This window comes from Vicugna pacos, chromosome 16 (genome assembly GCF_048564905.1).
Source record: "Vicugna pacos chromosome 16, VicPac4, whole genome shotgun sequence".
NCBI classification, from domain to species: Eukaryota; Metazoa; Chordata; class Mammalia; order Artiodactyla; family Camelidae; genus Vicugna; species Vicugna pacos.
Window position 1 is genome coordinate 42,759,045 of NC_133002.1, and position 20,226 is coordinate 42,779,270.

A 20,226-nucleotide genomic window follows, 5' to 3' on the forward strand; every position below is an offset into this window, starting at 1 on the left:
GATGGAGCTGCCACCTGCAGCATCTGGGTCATTTTGTTGCAAAAGGAGGCAGAGACCTTTAGGGAAAGATCTCCAGCAAGAAACAGTGGGATGCTTTCCCTGTTGATGGGTGGGGGACATGGTCTGCGAGCAACTTCCATGCCGACTGATTTTAGAACAAAGATGAGGGACCTTCCAGTTTTGATCCAAACACTCAATCCTCAAGCTCTGAGAACTGCAGTTCTGGTCTTCCTCATACTTTTGCAATACTTTAGACTTCCTGAAACCATTTTTACAAACACTATCTTGTTTCATCTCTAACAGCTTGGTGAAGTAAATAGACCAAGAACTAGCAGATAAGGAAACAGGTTGGAGGTGGCTGAGTGACTTGTTAAGGTCACAGGACCAACCTAGGACCTTGTGGAGCTGCAGTCCGATCTCAGCTGGTACAGAGCTGTCCCCAAGCACGCGCCACCCTGCCCTGGGCCTGTCGAGTTGGGAATCCTGAACTCCAGATGGTTCAAAGGGGAAAGCTGGAGGATCTATACACAGGAGGGCCAGGGGCTTCCTAAAAGCAGGTACACTTCTGGGGTTGTAGTTAGGACAGGTCATCTGGGGTGTCTGTAAGGTTGACCTTTGAGGGGAAGGAAGAAGAGGAAGAAGTTGGAGGTCAGGGCTCAAAGAGCCATGTCCTAAACTGCGCCTGGAAGACCTTTGTCCCTATGACATCTTTTCTCCCCAGTATAGGGGAAACCAGCTGTTTGGTAGGCTGGTAGGTGGGGAGGTCAGGGAGGAGTTATAACACTGGGCTGTGTTGTAGACCCTTTAACCTCCTGACACCTGCCTCACTCCCTGCCGCAAATAGGGGAACTGACTCAGCTTTTCTTCCTGGGGAAAGGGGGTGTGTGTGTGTCTGTGTGTGTGTGTGTGATCTTTAGGGAAGGGAGTGGTGGCCTTAACGTCTCTGAAGAAGATCGGGTCTCAAGAAAGCCAGCTCCTTTCATGAGGTGCTGGCTCCCTCTGCTGGTAACACTAGGTCCCTTCCACTTCAGGGAAGGCCTGGGCTCAGGGTTAACATTTCCTCAGTGTCGGATGGGGACAACGATGAAGACTGCCCCTAGCAGTGATGGCCCAGTATGGTCTGAAGGCTATCACTGTATCTTAGAGTGGGCAGAAGCTCTCTTCTTTGCACTGAAAAGATAGTCCCTGCAGCTCAGCCTACAAGAGAGGGGCCTGTGGGCAGGGTAATGGAAAAGAAAAATCCTAAGTAGGAATCCAAGCGCTGTGATTGATCAGCTCTTGCTCTCTAAGAGAGGAGGTCCGACTTCCCGGGTTGGAGGCTCCCCTGAGATGATGTTTATAGCATCCCACTCATACTTCCTGCTCTTCTGTCCACACACACAGCTCTTAGCAGACCATCATTTTCGCTGTGGAATTCCATCTGGCCCTAGAAGCCCAGCCAGGAGCCTGGGAGTGCCAGCACTTTTGGGTGGAGCAGAGAAGGTGTGGGAGTGTGTAAAGGAACCAGCCACTTCCAGGCTAGTGTATCAGGGGTCTTTGGTGAACTTTCAAGTGGAGTCAGAGCAGGGGGAATTCTTTTTAATTGAAGTATAGTTGACTTACAATGATGTGTTTCTGGTGTACAGCAAAGTGATTCTGTTATACATGTATATATTCTGTTTCATATTCTTTTCCATTATGGTTCATTATAGGATATTGAATGTGGTTCCCTGTGCTATACAGTAGGACCTTGTTTATCTGTTTTATATATGGCAGTGTGTATCTGCTAATCTCAAACTCCTGACTTATCCCTCCCTCCCTCACCTTTCCCCTTTGGTAACCATAAGTTTGTTTTCTATGTCTGTAAGTCTGTTTCTGTTTTGTAAATACATTCATTTGTATCATTTTTAAGATTCTACATTTAAGTGATACCATATATTTATCTTTGTCTGACTTAATTCACTTAGTATAATCTCTTGGTCCATCCATGTTGCTGCAAATGGCATTTCATTCTTTTTTATGGCTGAGTAATATTCCATTGTGTATATATACCACATCTTCTTTGTTCAGTCATCTGTTGATGGACATTTAGATTGTTTCCATGTCTTGACTATTGTAAATAGTGCTGCTATGAACATTGGGGTGCATGTAGCTTTTTGAATTACAGTTTTCTCCAGGTATATGCCCAGGAGTGGGATCATATGCTGGTAACTCTATTTTTTAGTTTTTTAAGGAATCTCCATACTGTTTTCCATAGTGGCTGCACCAATTTACGTTCCCATCAACAGTGTAGGCAGGTTCCCTTTTCTTTACACCCTCTCCAGCATTTGTTATTTGTAGACTTTTTAATGATGGCCATTCTGGCTGGTGTGAGGTGATACTTCATTGTAGTTCTGATCTTTTCATGTACCTATTGGCCATCTGTATGTCTTCTTTTTTTCATGTTGAGGTATAGTTGATTTACACTGTTGTTAGTTTTAGGTGTACAGCAAAGTGATTCAGTTATACATACATACATATGTATACATATAGATTATTTTTCAGATTCTCTTCCATTATAGGTTATTACAAGATACTGAATATAGTTCCCAGTGCATACAGTAGATCCTTGTTGTTTATCTGGTTTTGTTTTGTTTTGTTTTGTTTGCACTGAAAGTATTTTTTTTCTTGTCTATTTTGTTTTTCAAACACCTTTATTATGGTATGGCAAACTACACATATTTCAGATGTACAACTTGATGAATTTTGATAGATGTATACACCCATGAAACCACCACCACAGTCAAGATATCTAACATTTCCATCACTTCCCAAGAGGTGCAATTTTTGAAATCCCAATTTATCCCTTCCCACCCCCTTTACCCCCTGGTAACCGTAAGTTTGTTCTCTATGTCTGAGTCTGTTTCTGTTTTATAGATAAGTTCATTTGTGTCCGTTTTTTCAGAGTCCACATATAAGCGATATCATGACATTTTTCTTTCTCTTTCTGGCTTACTTCAGTTAGAATGACAATCTCCAGGTCCATCCATGTTGCTGCAAATGTAATTATTGTTTTCTTTTTATGGCTGAGTAGTATTCCATTGTGTGTGTGTGTGTGTGTGTGGTACACACACCATATCTTCTTTATCCAGTCATTTGTTGGTTGACATTTAGGTTGCTTCCACGTCTTGGCTATCGTAAATAGTGCTGCTGTGAACATTGTGGTGCATGTGTCTTTTTGAATTATTTTTCTCCGGAATAGGATTGCTAGATCATATGGTAAGTCTGTTTTAGTTTTTTAAGGAACGTCCATACCGTCTTCCATAGTGGCTGCACCAATTTACATTCCCACCAACAGTGTAGGACGGTTCCTTTTTCTCCACACATTCTCCAGCATTTATCATTTGTAGACTTTTTAATGATGGCCATTCTGACTTTTGTGAGGTGATATCTCATTATAGTTTTGATTTGCATTTCTCTAACAATTAGTGGTGTTGAGCATCTTTTCATGTGCTTGTAGGCCATCTGTATGTCTTCTTTGGAGAGATGGCTATTTAGGTCTTCTGCCCATTTTTTGACTGAGTTGCTGGGGTTTTTTTAAACATTTTTCTTTTTTTAATTTTTTTTTTGTTTTTTTTTCTGGGTAATAAGCTTGTTTTTCTTTTGTTTTGTTTTTAATTTTAAGGTGTATGAGGCTGTTTGTATATTTTGGAAATTAATCCCTTACTGTTTGCATCATTTACATTTTCTCTCATTCCATAATTATCTTTTCATTTTATGGTTTCCTTTGCTTTGCAAAAGCTTATACATTTGATTAGGTGCCATTTGTTTATTTTTGCTTTTATCTCTTATTAACTTTGGGACACTGACCTAAGAAAACATTGCTCTGATTTATGTCAGAGAATGTTTTATGTATGTTCAGTTCTAGGAGTTTTATGGTGTCACGTCTTATATTTAAGTCATTAAGCCACTTTGAGTTAATTTTTGTGTGTGGTATGAGGGAGTGTTCTTTATTGATTTACATGGGGCTGCCCAGCTTTCCCAGAACCACTTGCCGATGAGACTGCCTCTTTGTATATTTTTGCCTCCTTTGTCAAAGATTGACTGTAGGTGTGTGGATTTATTTCTGGGCTCTCTGTTCCATTGATCCATGTCTGTTTTTGTGCCGGTACCACACTGTTTTGATTACTGTAGCTCTGCAGTATTATCTGAAGTCTGGGAGGGTTATGTCTCCAGCTTTGTTCTTTTTCCCCAGGATTGCTTTGGCATTTCTTGGTCTTTTATGGTTTCATATAAATTTGAAGATTATTTGTTCTAGTTCTGTGAAAAATGTCCAGTAATTTGATAGGGATCACATTAAATGTGCAGATTGCTTTGGGTAGTATAGCCATTTTAACAATATTAATTCTTTCAATCCAAGAATATGGGATATCTTTCCATTTCTTTGAATCATTAATTTTCCTTTATCAGCATTTTGTAGTTCTCAGCATTTAAGTCTTTCACCTCCTTGGTCAGATTTATTCCTAAGTTTGTTTGTTTGTTTGTTTTTGGATGCAGTTTTTAAAGAAATTGTTTTTTGTTTTTGTTTTTTACTTTCTGATATTTCATTGTTAGTGTGTATTAATCTTATATCTTGCTACCTTGCTGAATTCATTCTAGTAGTTTTTGCATGAGTCCTTAGGGTTTTCTGTCTATAGTATCATGTCATCTTCATATAATGACAATTTTACCTCTTCCCTTCCAATTTGGATATGTTTTATTTTTCTTGCCTGATTGCTGTGGTTAGGACTTCCAATACTATGTTGAGTAGAAGTGGTGAGAGTGGGCATCCTTGTCTTATTCCAGATTTTAGTGGGAAGGCTTTCAGCTTTTCACTGTTCAGTATTATGTTGGCTATGAGTTTGTCATAGCTTTTGTTACGTTGCAATATGTTCCTTCTAGAACCACTTTGGTAAGTTTTTATCGCAAATCGATGTTACAGCAGAGGGAATTCGGATTGCTCCAGCCTACAGGATCAGCTAGGGGGTGGGGAGGGGTTCCCTTGAGGGGCTTATAAGGTTCCCTGGCCCCAGGGTTCCTGGTGTCAAATGGTTTCCTTGCCTGGACAGCTCTGAGTTTTCAATAGGCCCTAATTCCCAGAAGGCTAGTCTTGTCTACACCAGACCACATGCTGGTGACTGGAGCTCTCTACCAGGAACTATGGATGATGGGGAAGTGGCCCTGTGAGGTAGAGGAACGCAGGTGGGAACCTGCTATTTCAGTCCAGCGATTTCCATGCCTCAGCGAATTTGACCCCTCCTGACAATAATCCCACACCTCATACTGAAGGAGGTGTCTCAAAGGCAGTGCTCAATGGGCAGGAGCCAAGGCCAGAGGGGCTAGAGGGGCCAGGAGTTCTTGTAGATTCTCAGTCAAGGTCCAGCTCATCACTGTAGCCAGCCATGAGGCCAGGCAGGCTGGGAGAGGGAAGGGGCAGGGACCCTCACACATCCAGAGGCTAGAGATGCTATTGGCCAGTCTGAGACAGAACTGCTGGCTCTGGGGCAAGGTCCTCCTAAGGGCTCTGAGTACTTGGAGTCTACCTATCCCCCCCAACTGGTGCATAGCCAAGGTCCCTCTTTCCTGGAAATTCTGGTTTTTCTTCACCATCCGTTCCTCATGGGGCTAGTCCTCTTTACTGTTCAGTCATTGGAGCTGACAGAATTCCCCAACACACCCAGTCACTCTCTGTCCAGTGCCAGCCCACAAACAGCCCCCAGAGCCTCAAGCGTTGCCAAATGCTGTGTTTATTGGTCTGTTACACTGAAGAGTATAGTTTCTGAGCCAAAAAAACATACACACTCTGCTCCTCACAAAACCACTGAGTCACTAAGGCAGGCACACAATGGCCACCATACTTGATGGAGGCTGAGGACTCACACAACAGGTAGGCAGTGGGGCAGGCTGCCCCCACACAGGCCGTGCAGCGCCTCGGGCAGGGCTGGGCTGGGGAGACTGCCAGGTGCAGAGTGGCTGTTGGGCCCTTTCCCGTGTTTCTCAAATGCAGGACGTCTCCAGACCTTAGTGACCTCTGGGCAGGCCCAGCCCCTGTGGCATAGTGGCCTCCTGGCCCCAGAGCAAGGCCTATCCTGCATGTGTTGATGGGACGGTTAAGTGTGGATGACAGAGCAAGCTGTGTGACGAGGCCAGGGGTCAGGAGCTGGGCCCTTCCTAGCACCTCCATAAGTGAGGTTCCTCCAAGGGGGTTTCTGGGTCCCTAGCATCCTCGGCATCCTGAGAAGCATGTGGAAGAAGACCTAGCCTTGCTTCTCACCAGGGACACACTGGGGAGAGCTAAGCGCCCTCCCCTCCGCCTTAGGGACTCCGGAGATGCCTTGGGTAGATGACAGGCTGCCTTGCGCTCTGAACCCATCCCTGAGAGGAGGCCATGACAGGGCTGCGTCGTAAAGACCCACCCTGGGGTTCCTCTCAAAAGCAAGTGCTCCCACCACATTCCAGTTCATTCAGGTGGCCAAAGCGTCGTTTATACAGTTTTCAGGGATGCATCTGACGCATAAAGCACGAGCAGGTGTTAAGAATGAGGCTGTACAGGCACATGTGGGTGCACTGTATGGGCTGGGGGAGTGCATGGGGTCACCTCAGGTGGCCAAAGGCAGTGTTAGTGCTGCTGAGGTGGGTTGCTCCCACCCAGGGCCCACGTTGTTGGGCTGCCCCAGTCTCTGGGGAGGATGTGAATGCAGGTCTCCTGCACCCAGAGCACCCCCCAGCTGGGGCTGGTGTGTGCACATGCACTGGACCTGCAGAGGGACGCTCAGCAGGGATACAGCACAGGGTCCCCTGGACCCACTCAGGTAGGCCCAGGCAGCTACAGCCCTCCTAACTACAGGGCCCCAGGAGAGGCCACGAGGAGCTGCCCAGGCCGAGGCTGCCAGTGGCAGTGGGGCTATCTCCAGGCATCTGAGAGGGGAGCAGAGTAAGTGTCCCTCAAGGCAGCCACTCCAGGAGGCTGACCTCTCCCATCCTGGCGCTGATCCGAGGGCGTCCTGGCCCCTGACTCGCCCTGCAGGGCTAGCACTGCCTGGAGTCGGATCCCAGGTTTACAAGCACTTTGTTAGGAACACAGTTGAACAGGCGGGGTTGGCTGGGGCACCTCCCTCTGCAGGGCCCAAGGGCCCAGGAGGCTCTGGAGGCCCTGGAGCCCAGGCTCTGGCGGCTGCTGCCTCCCGGCCACAGCCCTCACTTGTTCTCTATGAGCATCTGCACCTTGTGGACGAGGTCCCGGGCGATCCGCAGGATCTCCTGGGCGTCATGATGCTCAGCCCGTTCTGGGGGAGACATGGGTAACTGTGGGGATGCTGGAGCGGGGGCAACAGTCTGGGAGGAGCCCTGGGGCTGCCCACCCTGCTCTGTTTCCAGCTGGATTCCTGCAATTGCTTACGGGACAGGGACCAGTATTGCTGAGAGCCCCTCCTACCCTGTGCAGGCCAGGAGTGGAGGCTCCCGCTCCCTGGCTGGGGCACGGCCAAGTGGCTCCTACCATTGAAGAACTTGATGATGTCGGTGAAGTCCATGTTGTTGTCGCGGATGATCTCGCGGTAGGTCTCCACCAGGGCCAGGGCGATGAACAGGACAAAGTGCTCTGATGAGATGTGCCGGGCCGCCCAGATCACCTCCCACACAGCAAACACATCCTCATACGGCAGCTCTGGAGACAGCAAGGGGCCAAGGCTGGGCCTGGCTGCCCACGGGCCTCTGGACAGAGCCTTGTGCTGAGACAGAGCTCCGGGGAGCCAGAGTCCTGGGATTCTCTCCACTACAGGAGCCAGTCCAGGAGAAGGGGTCTGTGCCCCAGGCCAAAGCCCCACCTTTCTCCTTGGTAGTTCCTGCACACCAGCCTCCTGCAGATGCCACACCACACTCAGCTAGAGCAGCTCACTTTTATAGGCCTTGGTGCTTGTGAAGATTTGGTTTGAATGCAGTTCTGAAAACCACTGCCTTTGGGTGATTTTCAACCCTGGTTGCACTGTCAGGTCACCTAAGGGCGTTCAAAATTGCCGATGTCCAGGCTCCCACATTAAGTAAGTGTGGGGCTGGGTGGGGCCTAGGGCTCCCCAGGGTTTCTAAACTACAGTGTGGGTTGAGAATCACTGACTTTGGGGAAGAGGGATCTCTCACTGCCCCTGACCCCAGGCCTATCCTCCAGCCCACCTCTTACCTCTCTTAAAATCCAGCAGGAACCAGCGGTAACAGAAGTAGAAGTGAGTGTAGTCTCCATTCTGATGCATCAGTTCAAACAGCTCTGAGTCCAGGATCTGGTGTGTGGATAAAGGGAGCCGGACTGAACCAGTGCTGCCGCCCTGCCGGAGGCCCCCCCTGTGCCTCCCGGGCTGCCCCACAGCTGCTCTCGCCACTCCCGTCTCCTCGGGTGGACGCTGCACTCTGCGGCCCCACCTGTCTCTGTGGGATATACTCTCTGGAATTACACCATTTCTGGGTGATTTCATCACCAACCGCACAACTCATCAGAACTCTCATGAGCACGAGCTGTCACCCTCTAACACTCCTCAATTTGTAAGGTTGAAATGATGTTTTTTTTTTTTCTTTAAAGGAAAGAAATTAAGCTTATAAGTAAAAAAACACTTTGGGAGTGCACCCTAGCCTCCCTGTGGACAATGAGAAAGCCCAGAGCAGCTCGGTCACTTGCCCAAGGCTGCTGCCAACCTTACCTGGATGAGGGAGCGCATGTTGGCAAAGTGGGTGTCCATGGCGCCCCCATTGGGGAAGTTCTGGCTCATCCTCTTCATGAGGTGGCTGAAACAGCTGTAGGCCAGCTGGTCTGTGGGGAGGTGGGCATGAGGCCGGCAGGGCAGGAGACCCCAACGCCTCACACCGCAAGGGGACGGGGCTGGCTTACATCCCCACCCTGGCAGACCATGTGGTCTCCTTTTCCTTTCTCCAGCTTGAGTTGGCCCAATCCCAACACCATTTAGGGAACAGCCACCCCCACCCCTCCTCACCATTGTCGAGGATGACCAGGAGAGGAGCCAACAGGTCGCACATGCCCTGCACGTATCCCACGTCCAGGTGCTCCCACACATAGCTGAAACGCCGGGGATAGTCGCTGTGGCTGTGCACCATCCTCCCCTCCCCTCAGGGACTCCTGGGGAGATGGTGCACAGAGCAGCCTGCTACCCAGAAGGTAGCCTCTCCAATAACCTGGAGCACGATGGCAAACGACCCATAGCCGCTGTCCTCAAGGCTCTCAGGGGCTCAGGGAGAGGGATGGGACAGGCGTCACCACCTGGTGTGCTGGGGTGGGGCATCAGCTAAGGCTTCCTGAAGAAGCATGGCAAAGCTGAGAGCTAAAAGACCTTGAGAATGAAGAGGGGTGGGGTGGGAGGCACAGCAGACAGAGGGAGTGAGTCGGGGCAGGACAGGGGAGCAGGCGCTGCTGGGCCTAAGCTTTCATGGGGCAGGGTCCCCGCCTCCCACTGAGCTCTGCCCCACAGTGGCACCTGCACATGATGTCTCGGAGCCTCTCGAGGTTGGGGGGCGTGAAGTACCAGTAGTTGCGGTCACATCGCTGCACATCCTTGTCAATGCGGTGCAGGTTTAAGGCCACGGTGTCCAGTAATTCTATCTGGAAGAGTGAAGGGCTCTCAGTGGTGAGTTGGGGGCCAGAGGTGATGCCCAAATAAAGGAATGCAGCAAAGGCAGGGAACCAAGGGACTCAGAGAACAGAGTCCTCTGGGGATGCTGAGATGAGCTCAGTTTCCCCTCCAAGACAGTCAGGGTCCCCCTACCCTCCAGCCCATCAGCCCCTGACCCCAAGCTTTGGGGTGTCAGGACTGCCTCTGGGGCCACTGAGAGCAGTGCCCAGGGGACAGGGAACGTCCACATACAGTATAGGCGGCAGCGCACACAGCCACAAGCTCCTCCCCTGCCTCCAGCTCGCCAGCCCGTGAGGCCTTCTCCTGGCTGGGATCTTGGGACTCAGAGAAAGCCTGGGCTGCAGGGACCGGCGCATCACAGCCTTCCTCCCCGCCGCCGTCCTCCTCCTCAAAGCCCACGCTCTGTCCCTCATCTATGCTCGACTGGATGCCCGAGGCCACGGAGTAATTGCGAGAGGAAGGCAGTCCTGAGTCTGGAGAGTCGAACTCCACTGACTGCTGCTCCACCATGGCGGTGCTGGGGGGCCCGGCCCCCACCCCCGGCTCAGGCTCCGGTATGGGATCTTCCAGCCTTGGGGGCTCCAGGTCATCCACAGAGACAAATACCTGGTGGGGGCAAACAGATGAAGGGGCTCACACTTGCACTCCAGCACCATCCCACCGCTCATCTCTCCTTCCAGGGTCAGACTGAGAGGGATGGAGAATTCTCACAGCCCCACTCCCACACCATGGCGTTCAGCACTGCCAGCCCCAGGCACCAAGCAGCCCCTCTGACCCAGCCGACCAGGCTCCTGAAAAGCACGAAAACAGTCTTCAGCCCCATCTGGCCTCACTGGTGAGGAAAAGTGTGAAACGCTCCAGGGCAGAAGGGGAACTGGAGGCCTGGACACTTGACGGCCAGGGTGAACAAAGTGTCATCCAACAGAATACAAGTCCTGAGGCTGCCTCAGGTCAGAACGGCTTCCGGTGTCAGTGGGGCTTCTGCGGCAGTCTAGGGATGCGGCAGGCTGGAGGGGTTAGGAAAAGTAAGTCCTTCCTCATTGTCAGTACTGATGCTCAGTAGAGCAAGGCAGGACGCCTCCCTAGCGAGGACCACATCAGTTACATTAGCTGCAGACAAGCTGAGAGGTAAGAAGTGAAAAGAAACATGTTCTGCTCATTGTAAACAGTCCAATGCCACCAGACAAATCACAGGGAAAAGAAGAGACATACACTTTTGTTTCATTTTGGTTTTCTATTTAGACTATGTAGGGTACAGATGTTAACAGGAGTTTTCACTTTGGGTAAGAAGCATGAAATGCTGTTTGGTTAACATCAGGTAAGGCCATGATTCTGAAGCAATCCGGAGCCTGAGAACAGTGCCAGTGAGAAAGGCGACTTGTGTCCATAAGCTAAGCAGCTGGGGCACTGGTACAGACTCAGGATTTTACAAAACCCAAAGCCAGATAGAGAATATGTTCACTAATGGAGATTAAGAACAAAGCACATGGAAAGGAGAGTGTGTCTTTGTAGTTACATTTCTTTCAGTCCTGCTCCAAAAGTTTTATGTTAGTAAGGAGTTACATAACAAGAATTATACTACCTGAAGAGGCAATTTTAAAGAAAAAACACAAGTTAATAAAAGAGTGCCCTGAAAACTGAAACTTATCAGTTCCTGTTGGCCCTGCAGCCATTGTTTGGGACTTGATGTTCACCTAAAAGGCAGGAGTGACACCAGAAGAACTACACAGGCTGTGAACGGGCTCTGCACAGTCAGCTCTACAGGGTGATGCGGGATCTGGCCAGCGGACACCACGGGACTGCTAAAAGTGTTTCCCTGGCCCCTAGCCAACAGCTCCCAGTGCACCACTACAATCAGGGGAGAGTAGAGCTGAGAGGGGGCACTGAGGCCCACAGATGGAAGAGAAGTGACTTGTCTTGTCACTAGTGGACCTGGGACTAGAATCCAGTGAGGCCCATTCCTAGCCTTGAGGTCTCTCTACAAGGAGAGAAGGCCTCCCTAATTCCCCACTAATCCACCTTCCTCTACTAGTCCATTAAAACAGAACACAGTGCGCCATGCCACTTCATTCCCGCAACACCCAGAGAAGTGGGCAGCAGGGGACCAGCATCCCACTTTTCAGTGGAAGAAAATGAGACTGAGACACAGACACAATAAGCCATCCTCCAGGGCTCTGCGGCCAGTGGGCACTAGAGGGCAGGCCTGCCATGCTGAGGGCCCCGCCCCCCACCCCCAGGACCCCGCAGGCTCACGTCATTGCTGATGGTGGAATCTCGGTGGATGAGGCGCTGCACGTGGCTGTCGATGCTACTGCCCGAGGAGAACTTGGTGAGTGAGGCTGGGTGAGCCTCCCGCTCCCGTTGCCTCACCACCACCTCACAGGCCTTCCACTCCGCCAACACCCGCTGGTACCTCGCTGCCACCACCGTGTCCACCTGTACTCAGACCACAGTGTGAGTGTGGGGGGAGGGGTGCCACAAGCCCTCCTCTGCAGCTGTCCTCCTGGCACAGCTGGAGACCAGGGTCCGGCCCAGGGGTGAGGATAGTGGGGCTGCACTGCTAACACTTTCCTCTGCCCTGGGAAGAGACTGAGGTTCCCGAGGCCCCCACCCTGGGTTCCCATGGCCTGGCTCCCCGTCTCCCTATCCTCATGGGAATAGGCCCCCTCACCTGCTCCATCTCCTTCTTGCTCATGCCAAACTTGTAGTGGCCAAGCAGAAAGGGCCAGACATCCTTGCGGATCTCGTGCTCCACGCCTCCATAGTAGACCTGCCGCAGCAGCTCCAGCTCTTTGTAGTTCTGAGGGACCCAGGGAGTCAAGACTATGCAGCTCCTGCGGTCACTGCAGCCCAGCTGGGTGACCCTACCCCCTGGAGAGCTGGGGCTGGGGACAGTGATTTGTTCGGTCACTCTGCTAAAGCCCAGGCAAACCTGGCTTTGGACCTGTCACATCCTCTGCACCCTAGACTAGAGCTGGATGAGATCTGCTTGAACCCTGCTCCCTTCCAAGGCAGACATGAAACCCAGCAACATACAGATACCTGCCCAACATTGTGGAGTGATGCAGATGCAGAATGGACTCCCTGCCAGGCTCTTTCCCATTGAGACCCATGGGCCTAGTCAGTTGTCTGAGGCTACTGTGACCCAGGCCCTCCAAGGCTATCAGTTTTACCTGAATGCCTATTGGGTTTGTGAAAGCTGCTCCCGAAGCAGGCTGGTCTGCTCTCACAGCTGCCCCCCAGCCCGTCAACCCGGCTTCTGGCCTCAGCTCCCCAGACTGCGCACCTTTTCGTCCTTTTGATACTTGCTCCACACGTCCTTGGTGAGGCCCCCTGAGGCCCCCGGGGGCCGGGCAGGCGGGATGATGTTGTGATGCACCAGTGCTGATAGGTGGGTCCGCACCGTGGACAGGTGACGGCAGTACGCCAGCCCTGCAGGAGGTGGGGGAGCCGGGAGGCTATGACCCTGTGACCTGGTGCCTCCTGCTTCCCCTCCCCACCTTGTGGCCCCACTTCACCCCACACTCACAGCCATAGAAGGCCCGGGACACGATCTGCCTCTTCATGCTCTCACACAGCAGCCTGAGGGGCAACCTGTGGAATCAACCTGACTCAGAAGGTGGCTCCTCTGCAGGAAGGAGGATGAGAAGGATGGACGTGCTGGCTCAGGGGCAGCTGAGGCACTTGGGGTGGCACAGGAAGCAGGATCTACAGCTCCCCAGCATGTCAAGGGCTCCCTGCCCCTCCAGCCACTCTGGGTAGATCTGCTGGGGTCCCAACCTGGCCCCCAACTACCCAGGAGACCTTGGGCAACTAACTTCACATTAGTGAATCTCTTTCCTCATGTGGAAATGGAGAGAACCATCTGAGGGTCATCAGGAGTAACAGGTAAAAGAGCAGCTGGCAATCGAGGTGGGCATGTGCCCCTGACACAAACACCCTCCACACGCTGTTCCTGGCATGGGGCAGATGCCCAGATACCTGCTGAGTGTCTGCAGACGTCAGCCCGATGGCAGGATCCAGGCCCACCTTGGGAAGAGGGGCTCCAGGTCCCAAGCGCCTGCTCTGTGCAGGCACAGTTCTGGGCACTCACGTGGGTTACACACCTCACTCAGTCCTCACGAGTACTTTAGGAACAGGGGCTGTGATCCCCATTTGACAGATGAGGACACTGGGGTTCACAGAGACTCAGCAACATGCCAGTCACATGGGGAGTGGAAGTGAAATTCAAACTCAGGTGTGTCCAACTTGAGACCACCCTTTCAGGCAAGTGACAGCCCCAAAGGACAGTGACACACGCATGTGGATGGACACGCCCACTCACCGGTCAGGGACACAGCTGCAGTGGCTGGGGGCTGTGTACGGGGAGCTGCTGGTGGAGCAGGAGAAGCAGGAGGTGCCCTGGCTGCACAGGGGTTCCAGGTGCCAGGCTGGCAGGCTGGGCCCTAAGCCCTGCATCTCGATCATGTCGCCGGCACCTGAGGGCAAGAAGGCGGCCACGGTCAGGGCCTGGCAGGTTTCCTCCCCAGGCACCCTGCCACATGCCCACCTCTGTGCCCAGAGCTGCAGCATGAAGTCACCCATTGGTGGAAAACCACAGGGGTGGTGCCTGCCTGGTCCAGGGTCCGGAGCCCAGAGATGGAAGTGGTGGAGAGAGAGGGTGCCTGACACTCCCCGGCCTCCACCTAGTCTTTCTGAACGTGATAAGATACTTTCACTGAATCACGGATGACTGTGTTCTCTCCATCTTTCTATAAGCAATGGAATAGACACTTGTTTTGCTAGAGGGAGGAGAAAGAAAGATAAGGAACAAGAAAAGCCTGAGCTCTCTGAAATGCCACCAGCTGGCCTGGCCTTCCAGGACTCTGCCTGGTTCTCCTGGGCAAACTCTGAGATGTGCAGGAAGGTGCCTGGAACACAGCAAACTTCGAACCTTCCCATGCCAGGAGTCTCAGCTGATCAAGCCCCTGAGCCACCGGGCCTGGTCCGCAGACCTCACCACCTTGAGAGTTCTAGACCTTGTGGCCAGTGGCTAAGGAGGAGCAATGCTCCCTGCCCAGGTCAGGCGCCCTGCTGCCACCTCACGTGGGTCCTCTTTGAGTTCTCCATCCTCGCCTGACTGCATTCAGCGTGATGGCCTCCTGCAAACACACAGGTGAGCTGGCAGGATGGGCAAAATTCCCAGGTCTGCCAAGGCCACTGGGCAGATGAGGGTGTAGCTGGACACACAGTCCCACTGTCCAGAAAAATGTGCCAGGTGCAGCCTCAGAAGACAGCCCTTTGGATATATTTACACCACAGCAGATGGAGCCTCCTCAGCTGGCCCGGCTAGTCTGAATTAGAACTCAAGTCCCTTGAGAGCTTCGAGAGCCCACACAGGGCAGGGAACTGCTCGTGGGGGACTCTGGCAGGTTCAGTGAGTCACAAGGATGAAGCAAAGTGAGGGCAGGAAGTGAAAGGACTAGGAGGTGACGTCAGGAGGGAGAGAGTAGAGAAGACTGAGGACAAGAAGAGAGAGCTGTGTGTGATAAGGAGAACTCTTTCAAGCAGCAGTCTTTTTCTGTGAACTGTGGCCTGGGCCCTGGCCTGCTATGAGTCTGGAGTAGACCTAGGCCTGGTTTTTGTGGGAGCCAGACTTCGGCTCTGGGTGTGCCTTTGTGGGGAGGGCTGAGCTGAGCCCCCTCCAGTCCCCTCAGGGGCTGCCCTGTCTTGGCCCCAGGGCTCTCTTCCCAGACCCACGGCTGGGGTTTTATGGATATCTGGCCTTCAGCTCCACCAGGAGGCAAATTAAGGGAACATACTTGGTGTGGAGGGGCTGCGGCTCTGGGAGTGAGGGGTTGCAAGCCATGCCTGAGACTCTGGGAAGAAGAGGGAGGGGACAAATGCAGGTGGGGTGGGGCAGGAGCCCAGCTCAGACCCCTGCAGCATACAGGAGAGAGGCCAGTTGTGGGAGGAGCTGGGGTGGGGGTGGTGGGGTGGGGGGAGTAGGCCCAGCCAGGTAGGCAGCAGGCAGCAAGCGGGCAGGCAGTGGGGCGCCAGGTGCAGAGGGTGGGCACACAGGGAAACGAGCTCATGCCCGGAAAGCAGGGCCCAACCAAGGCAAGTCTCCTGGGTCAATGCTCTTCACCTTAATTCTCCAGGAAGGAGCTGAACCAGCCAGCATTGAACACTGCATCTCTGAATTAACCCAGTGCAGACAGCTGGAGCTCTGGAGTGACTGGGCGAGGGGCAGCAGGCTGGACAATGGGGGGTCTGCTGGGCCAGCTTTGACTCTGACTCTCTCCTCTGAGCATGAGGAAAGTTTGAAGCAAGACAATCAAGGTGGTTGAACCCCACAGCCCCTAAGACTCCGAGTGAAAGGTGCCTGGCCTGGAGCAGAATTAGAGTGAACAGCATCTCTGCTCTGTGAGGAGGCAGCGGGAAAGGAGGGGGAGGGGGAGGGAAAGGAGAATCTGGACACCCGCCACTTGATTCACATGCACAAGTCAAGCATGTTGCAGGCCTGAAAAGCAACGGCTAGCAGAACCAACTCAACAGTGTTGTCATTATGGACTGGAGCAGAGGTGGGGGCTCCCACACCATCTCCCCAACCACTGCTGATGCTGCTCTCACATCTCCTCCCCTTTCCCAAGTGTTGAGGTCGCAGGTGCTGCACATTAGGTAGGTCTCACCCTGAGTTCCCCAAGAAGATGCCCAGACAAGATCCAAGGCTTCTGAACCCTGGAGGCCTCAGCTCTAAGAGAAGTCAAAGATGGCTGCCTACTGCCAAGTCTGCCAAACGGGCTCTGCTGGGACCCCCCCATCCTCCAGCCTGACTATATAACTTGTGGGGTGAGAAGGGGCTCCCTGACTCTCCTGACTTAGCCTCCCCAACTGTTGAAAGTCAGCTAACCTGGAAATAAATATCAGATCAACCCCAAGTTTACAAGGAACCAGGTGGCAGGCTGAGTGCAGACAATGAACGTGAGAAGTGAGGCTCCCCCAACTTCCCACCGGCTGGCCTGCAGGTCCCACTGGAAGGCCTGGGAGGAAGGGCATACATGAGGGAGGGAATGTGGTGGGTAAGGGAGCACCTGGTTGTGCTGAGGGTGTGCTAGGTATGTCCTAGGCCATGGATCTGGTTGCTTGTCACAGGTTTGGTGGCTGAGCTAAGGAGCTAGGCTCTTGGGCAAAATTTTGTGAAGCATAAGGAGAGTGTCACATATACCTAGATATCTTCTGCAGGGGCAGGGAAAGGAGAGAAGAAATTAATCTGTGGCATAGGGATGGCCGGGATGGGGAGCGTCCCCTAAACTCTGAGAGAGGTGGCTGTAGCCCTTCAGAACCAAGCTTCCCTGAGCACCTCAGCCTACCCTTCATTGGTCCCCTGGCCGGGCACTCTCCAAAAAGAGTGGGGGTCCCTCTCCACCAGTCTAGCGCTGTGCTAAGGTGGGTGGTGGACAGAGGAGCTGTGGGCACTGTGCTGTGTCATTTCCAATGTGGGGGCCTTTATAACCGTGGACTCAGGTCCATGAGGGCAGGAACACATCTGTCTTATATCCCTGGAAGAGGTATTCCTAGGTTTCATGCTAAAGTGCCAGGCAGTGCCTGCTGGGTACACTAAGCCCTAGGTCTCTTTCCACTGTGGCCTCAACCCCACTCCCGACCCACAGGTGACTCCTGTTTGCTGAGCTGTCCAGTCCCTACCCCTGTCCAAGAGGGGCCTGGTACTTCTGTCCTGTTTCTGTTAAGACAGGAGTCAGAGGCACAGGACCAGTCATCCCAGCCAGCAGGAGAGAAAGAAAGAGACATTGTTTGGGTTTGCCAGCATGACCCCTTGGAGTGGGAACAGGGCTCAACTATTCAGGGTTCCCAAGACGGAACCAGAATATCAGACATCCCCACCAGTATATCTCTTCCCTCTCAGGTACAAAGCCCTCTCCTTACAGATTCAATGCATTTTGTACCGTTCCCTCTTGCCAGCGCTTCCTTCCACTCTCCCTGATCTGCCTCCTGGGTGCAAGTTCCATAATGCCAACACTGCCATTTGAGTCCCTGTGGTGGGTGGCAGGTGGGACCAGGGGGGTGGGGCTGGAGGGTGGGGTAGGTCAGGGAGAGGGGAAGGGATAAAAACCTTTCATCGGATTGGGAGCTGTGAGGTTCCGCGAGCAGATCATTGACAGCATCGCGTGTAGTTTATCCTCCTCTTCCTCATCATCGTCCACCGAGGCCGCGCGGCTGGCCGCTAGGTGGTGGTAGTTAATAGTGACTGCTCAAAGAGAATAGCAGAGACGCAGAGGCATGAGGACCCTAGTCGCGGGGCAGGAGGGTCTGGACTTCCTCCTTTGGGGAGCAGAATGGAGTATGGGTCACCTTGAGCCCGCAGGGCATGGATGAGGGGGAGAGGGACCTGAGAGATTTTGATGAGTTACTGGGGAAGGTAGGGAAGAAAGTGAGGGCATGGGGGCAGCTGCAGGGCTCCACTCCTTGGAGGATGCCCTCTCTAGGAAGAACAGAAGAGAGAGAACTGATGGGGGACCAGGGTAGTGAAAGACGGGGACTCCCCGGCCCTGGCAGAGGCTGGGGATGACTGTTGGCAGATGGATCCCGACCATTCTCCGGCTCGTGTCATGGTCAGGCTGAACCACATCTGAGGGTTACCCCAAATCCCTCTCTTCAGACTGTAAATCCAATCTTCCAGGAGAGCTGCTCTCCAGGAGCATGAGTCACCCCGCTGGGTTTCAGCTTCTTGAAGTGAAGTGACTGGAATTGGGAAACGCCAAGGCTCGAAGAGGGGAAGTGGAAACTGCGTAATCTGAGCCCAGCAACAGCCCGAGATTAAGTGCCAGGTTGGCAAACATGTTCTGGCCAAAGCTGCGTCTGTTTGTCAGGCACATCTGGGAGGGGACAGGGCCCCACATCTCCTGTCCTCCAAGCCTGCTGGGAACTTGAGCTGTGGCTTGAGCTGTGTTTGCAGTCTGGGCAATCTGTCCACTAATACAGAGACAACTTGTTGACAACTTATTGGCACAATTTAGCAAATTTCAGGAGCAGGTGGTTGGCTGGCAATAAATGCTCTGGGCTGGCAATAACCGGGTCTTATCCCTGAGATCAGCAAGTCTGGCCTGGAGAGACCTATGGGGAGCACCAGCTCTCTGACCAGGAAGAGGGCTCAGATGTTGGTAGACATCTATTGCACACGGCCCCTGGGGCCCAGAGGTGTTACGTCCAGACAGGGCAGGACCCACCAGGGCCACCTTTCAACCCCTATAGCTCCAATTCTCATCCTCTCCAGATGCCCCTCACCCCACTCCCACTAGGGTTCTGGCTCTGACAGTGAACAATCTGCACCATCTGATCCCGTACCCAGGCCGCCCTGTGGAGGTCAGGCAGCAGGCTGAGGAGAAACAGAGAGCTCTCTACCTTCTAATTCTAGTCTCATCACATTTTTTACCCTGGGGCAGGGTATGAAAGGATTACCAAGAAAATATTGTACAGTAATGCCTGGATCGGCTGAGCCATGAGTCTGGGGTCACAAGGTGACAGGAAGACAGCTAGGTAGACAAGAGGCCGCTTCTCAAAGGGATGTTTTGTATGGAGAAAGGTTCAGTGAGAGGCTGAGTAACGAACCTCTGGTGTTAACCAGGCCTGGGCAGTGGCCCCTGCCTGCTCCTGCCCGGCCCCCCACCCTGCTTCCCCGGGAGACACTGCACTCCCCTGGCTCCCTGAACCTCTCTCTCCTCCTCCACCAACGAGGTTTGGGACACTCACTGTGCTCATGTCTGTGACCGGGGTAAATGATCCGGAACACGTAGTCAGTGGCCCACCCTGTGCCCATCTCCTCCACGTCCACAGACCGCATGCTGCTGCGTTTCCGTAGCCTGGGGAACACCTTCCCCTGTGGAAGGAGGGGTGGGTGGTCAGCCTGCCCAGGGCGGGGTCCAATCAGGGTCCCCCCCCTCAGGCTGTTCCTAAGAATTTCGTGTGGGGAAAGGACGGGAGGCAGGTGGAGAACCCACCTCACACATCCCTTCACCCAGAGCCGCCCACACCCTGAGGTACCTTCCCCTGCTGGGTCCAGAGCGGGGGCTCCAGCTGTCCTTGAGGCAGAAGCCCATTCTCCAGGCAGGACAGAAAGGACAGCAGGTGGCCCCCCTGAGGGAAGTGCAGCGGTGGCCTCTGGATGCCATCCTGGCTTACCAGCACGAGCGTGCCGCCGCTCTCTGGGGGTGAATGTGGGCCAGTGAGGCTGGGTAGGAGGACAGTGGGGCAGGGGCAGGGGCATGGGGATGGTGGGAGGACAGGAAGTCCATGCATGGTGCAGCCCCTCACCCCTGTGCCCAGGACAAGGGAGGCTCACTTTGCTGGTGGCAGTGGATGCAGACAATCTGACTGAAGGGCACAACTAGGGCGTAGTCCCAGTAAACGCTGGAAAGGAACCAGTTCGGTGTCACTCAGTCCCAAGACCTGCTATCCCGACTTCCTCATCTCCCAGCCCCAACACCCATGAGACTACCCTGAAGACAGGATGACCTTAGCCGAAAAGTGGCCTCGGCCAGCTGTGTCCCTCTGGCCCTGCACTGCTCTCCTGGCACAGAGCCTGGCAGTCTCGGCTGCT

General features: G+C 53.1%; 1 protein-coding gene across 4 annotated transcripts in view; it reads right to left on the bottom strand.

The window, feature by feature from the left end:
• Window positions 1–5,726: 5,726 nt before the first annotated feature.
• Window positions 5,727–20,226, bottom strand: part of SGSM2 (small G protein signaling modulator 2) — a 34,982-nt gene continuing 20,482 nt past the window's right edge. For 2 of the 4 annotated variants that reach the window (XM_072939029.1, XM_006214455.4), the window contains exons 9-24: window positions 19,969–20,036; window positions 19,671–19,831; window positions 19,380–19,506; window positions 17,743–17,877; window positions 13,954–14,107; window positions 13,159–13,223; window positions 12,916–13,061; window positions 12,301–12,429; window positions 11,883–12,065; window positions 9,861–10,235; window positions 9,474–9,598; window positions 8,976–9,058; window positions 8,685–8,794; window positions 8,174–8,270; window positions 7,496–7,663; window positions 5,727–7,283 (exon numbers count right to left, since the gene is read on the bottom strand). In XM_072939029.1, the coding sequence (XP_072795130.1) occupies window positions 7,195–7,283; window positions 7,496–7,663; window positions 8,174–8,270; window positions 8,685–8,794; window positions 8,976–9,058; window positions 9,474–9,598; window positions 9,861–10,235; window positions 11,883–12,065; window positions 12,301–12,429; window positions 12,916–13,061; window positions 13,159–13,223; window positions 13,954–14,107; window positions 17,743–17,877; window positions 19,380–19,506; window positions 19,671–19,831; window positions 19,969–20,036 (2,215 nt within the window). In that variant the 3' untranslated portion in view covers window positions 5,727–7,194. The remainder of the gene's footprint in view (window positions 7,284–7,495; window positions 7,664–8,173; window positions 8,271–8,684; window positions 8,795–8,975; window positions 9,059–9,473; window positions 9,599–9,860; window positions 10,236–11,882; window positions 12,066–12,300; window positions 12,430–12,915; window positions 13,062–13,158; window positions 13,224–13,953; window positions 14,108–17,742; window positions 17,878–19,379; window positions 19,507–19,670; window positions 19,832–19,968; window positions 20,037–20,226) is intronic. The other 2 variants (XM_072939030.1, XM_006214456.4) reach the window with 2 other exon arrangements.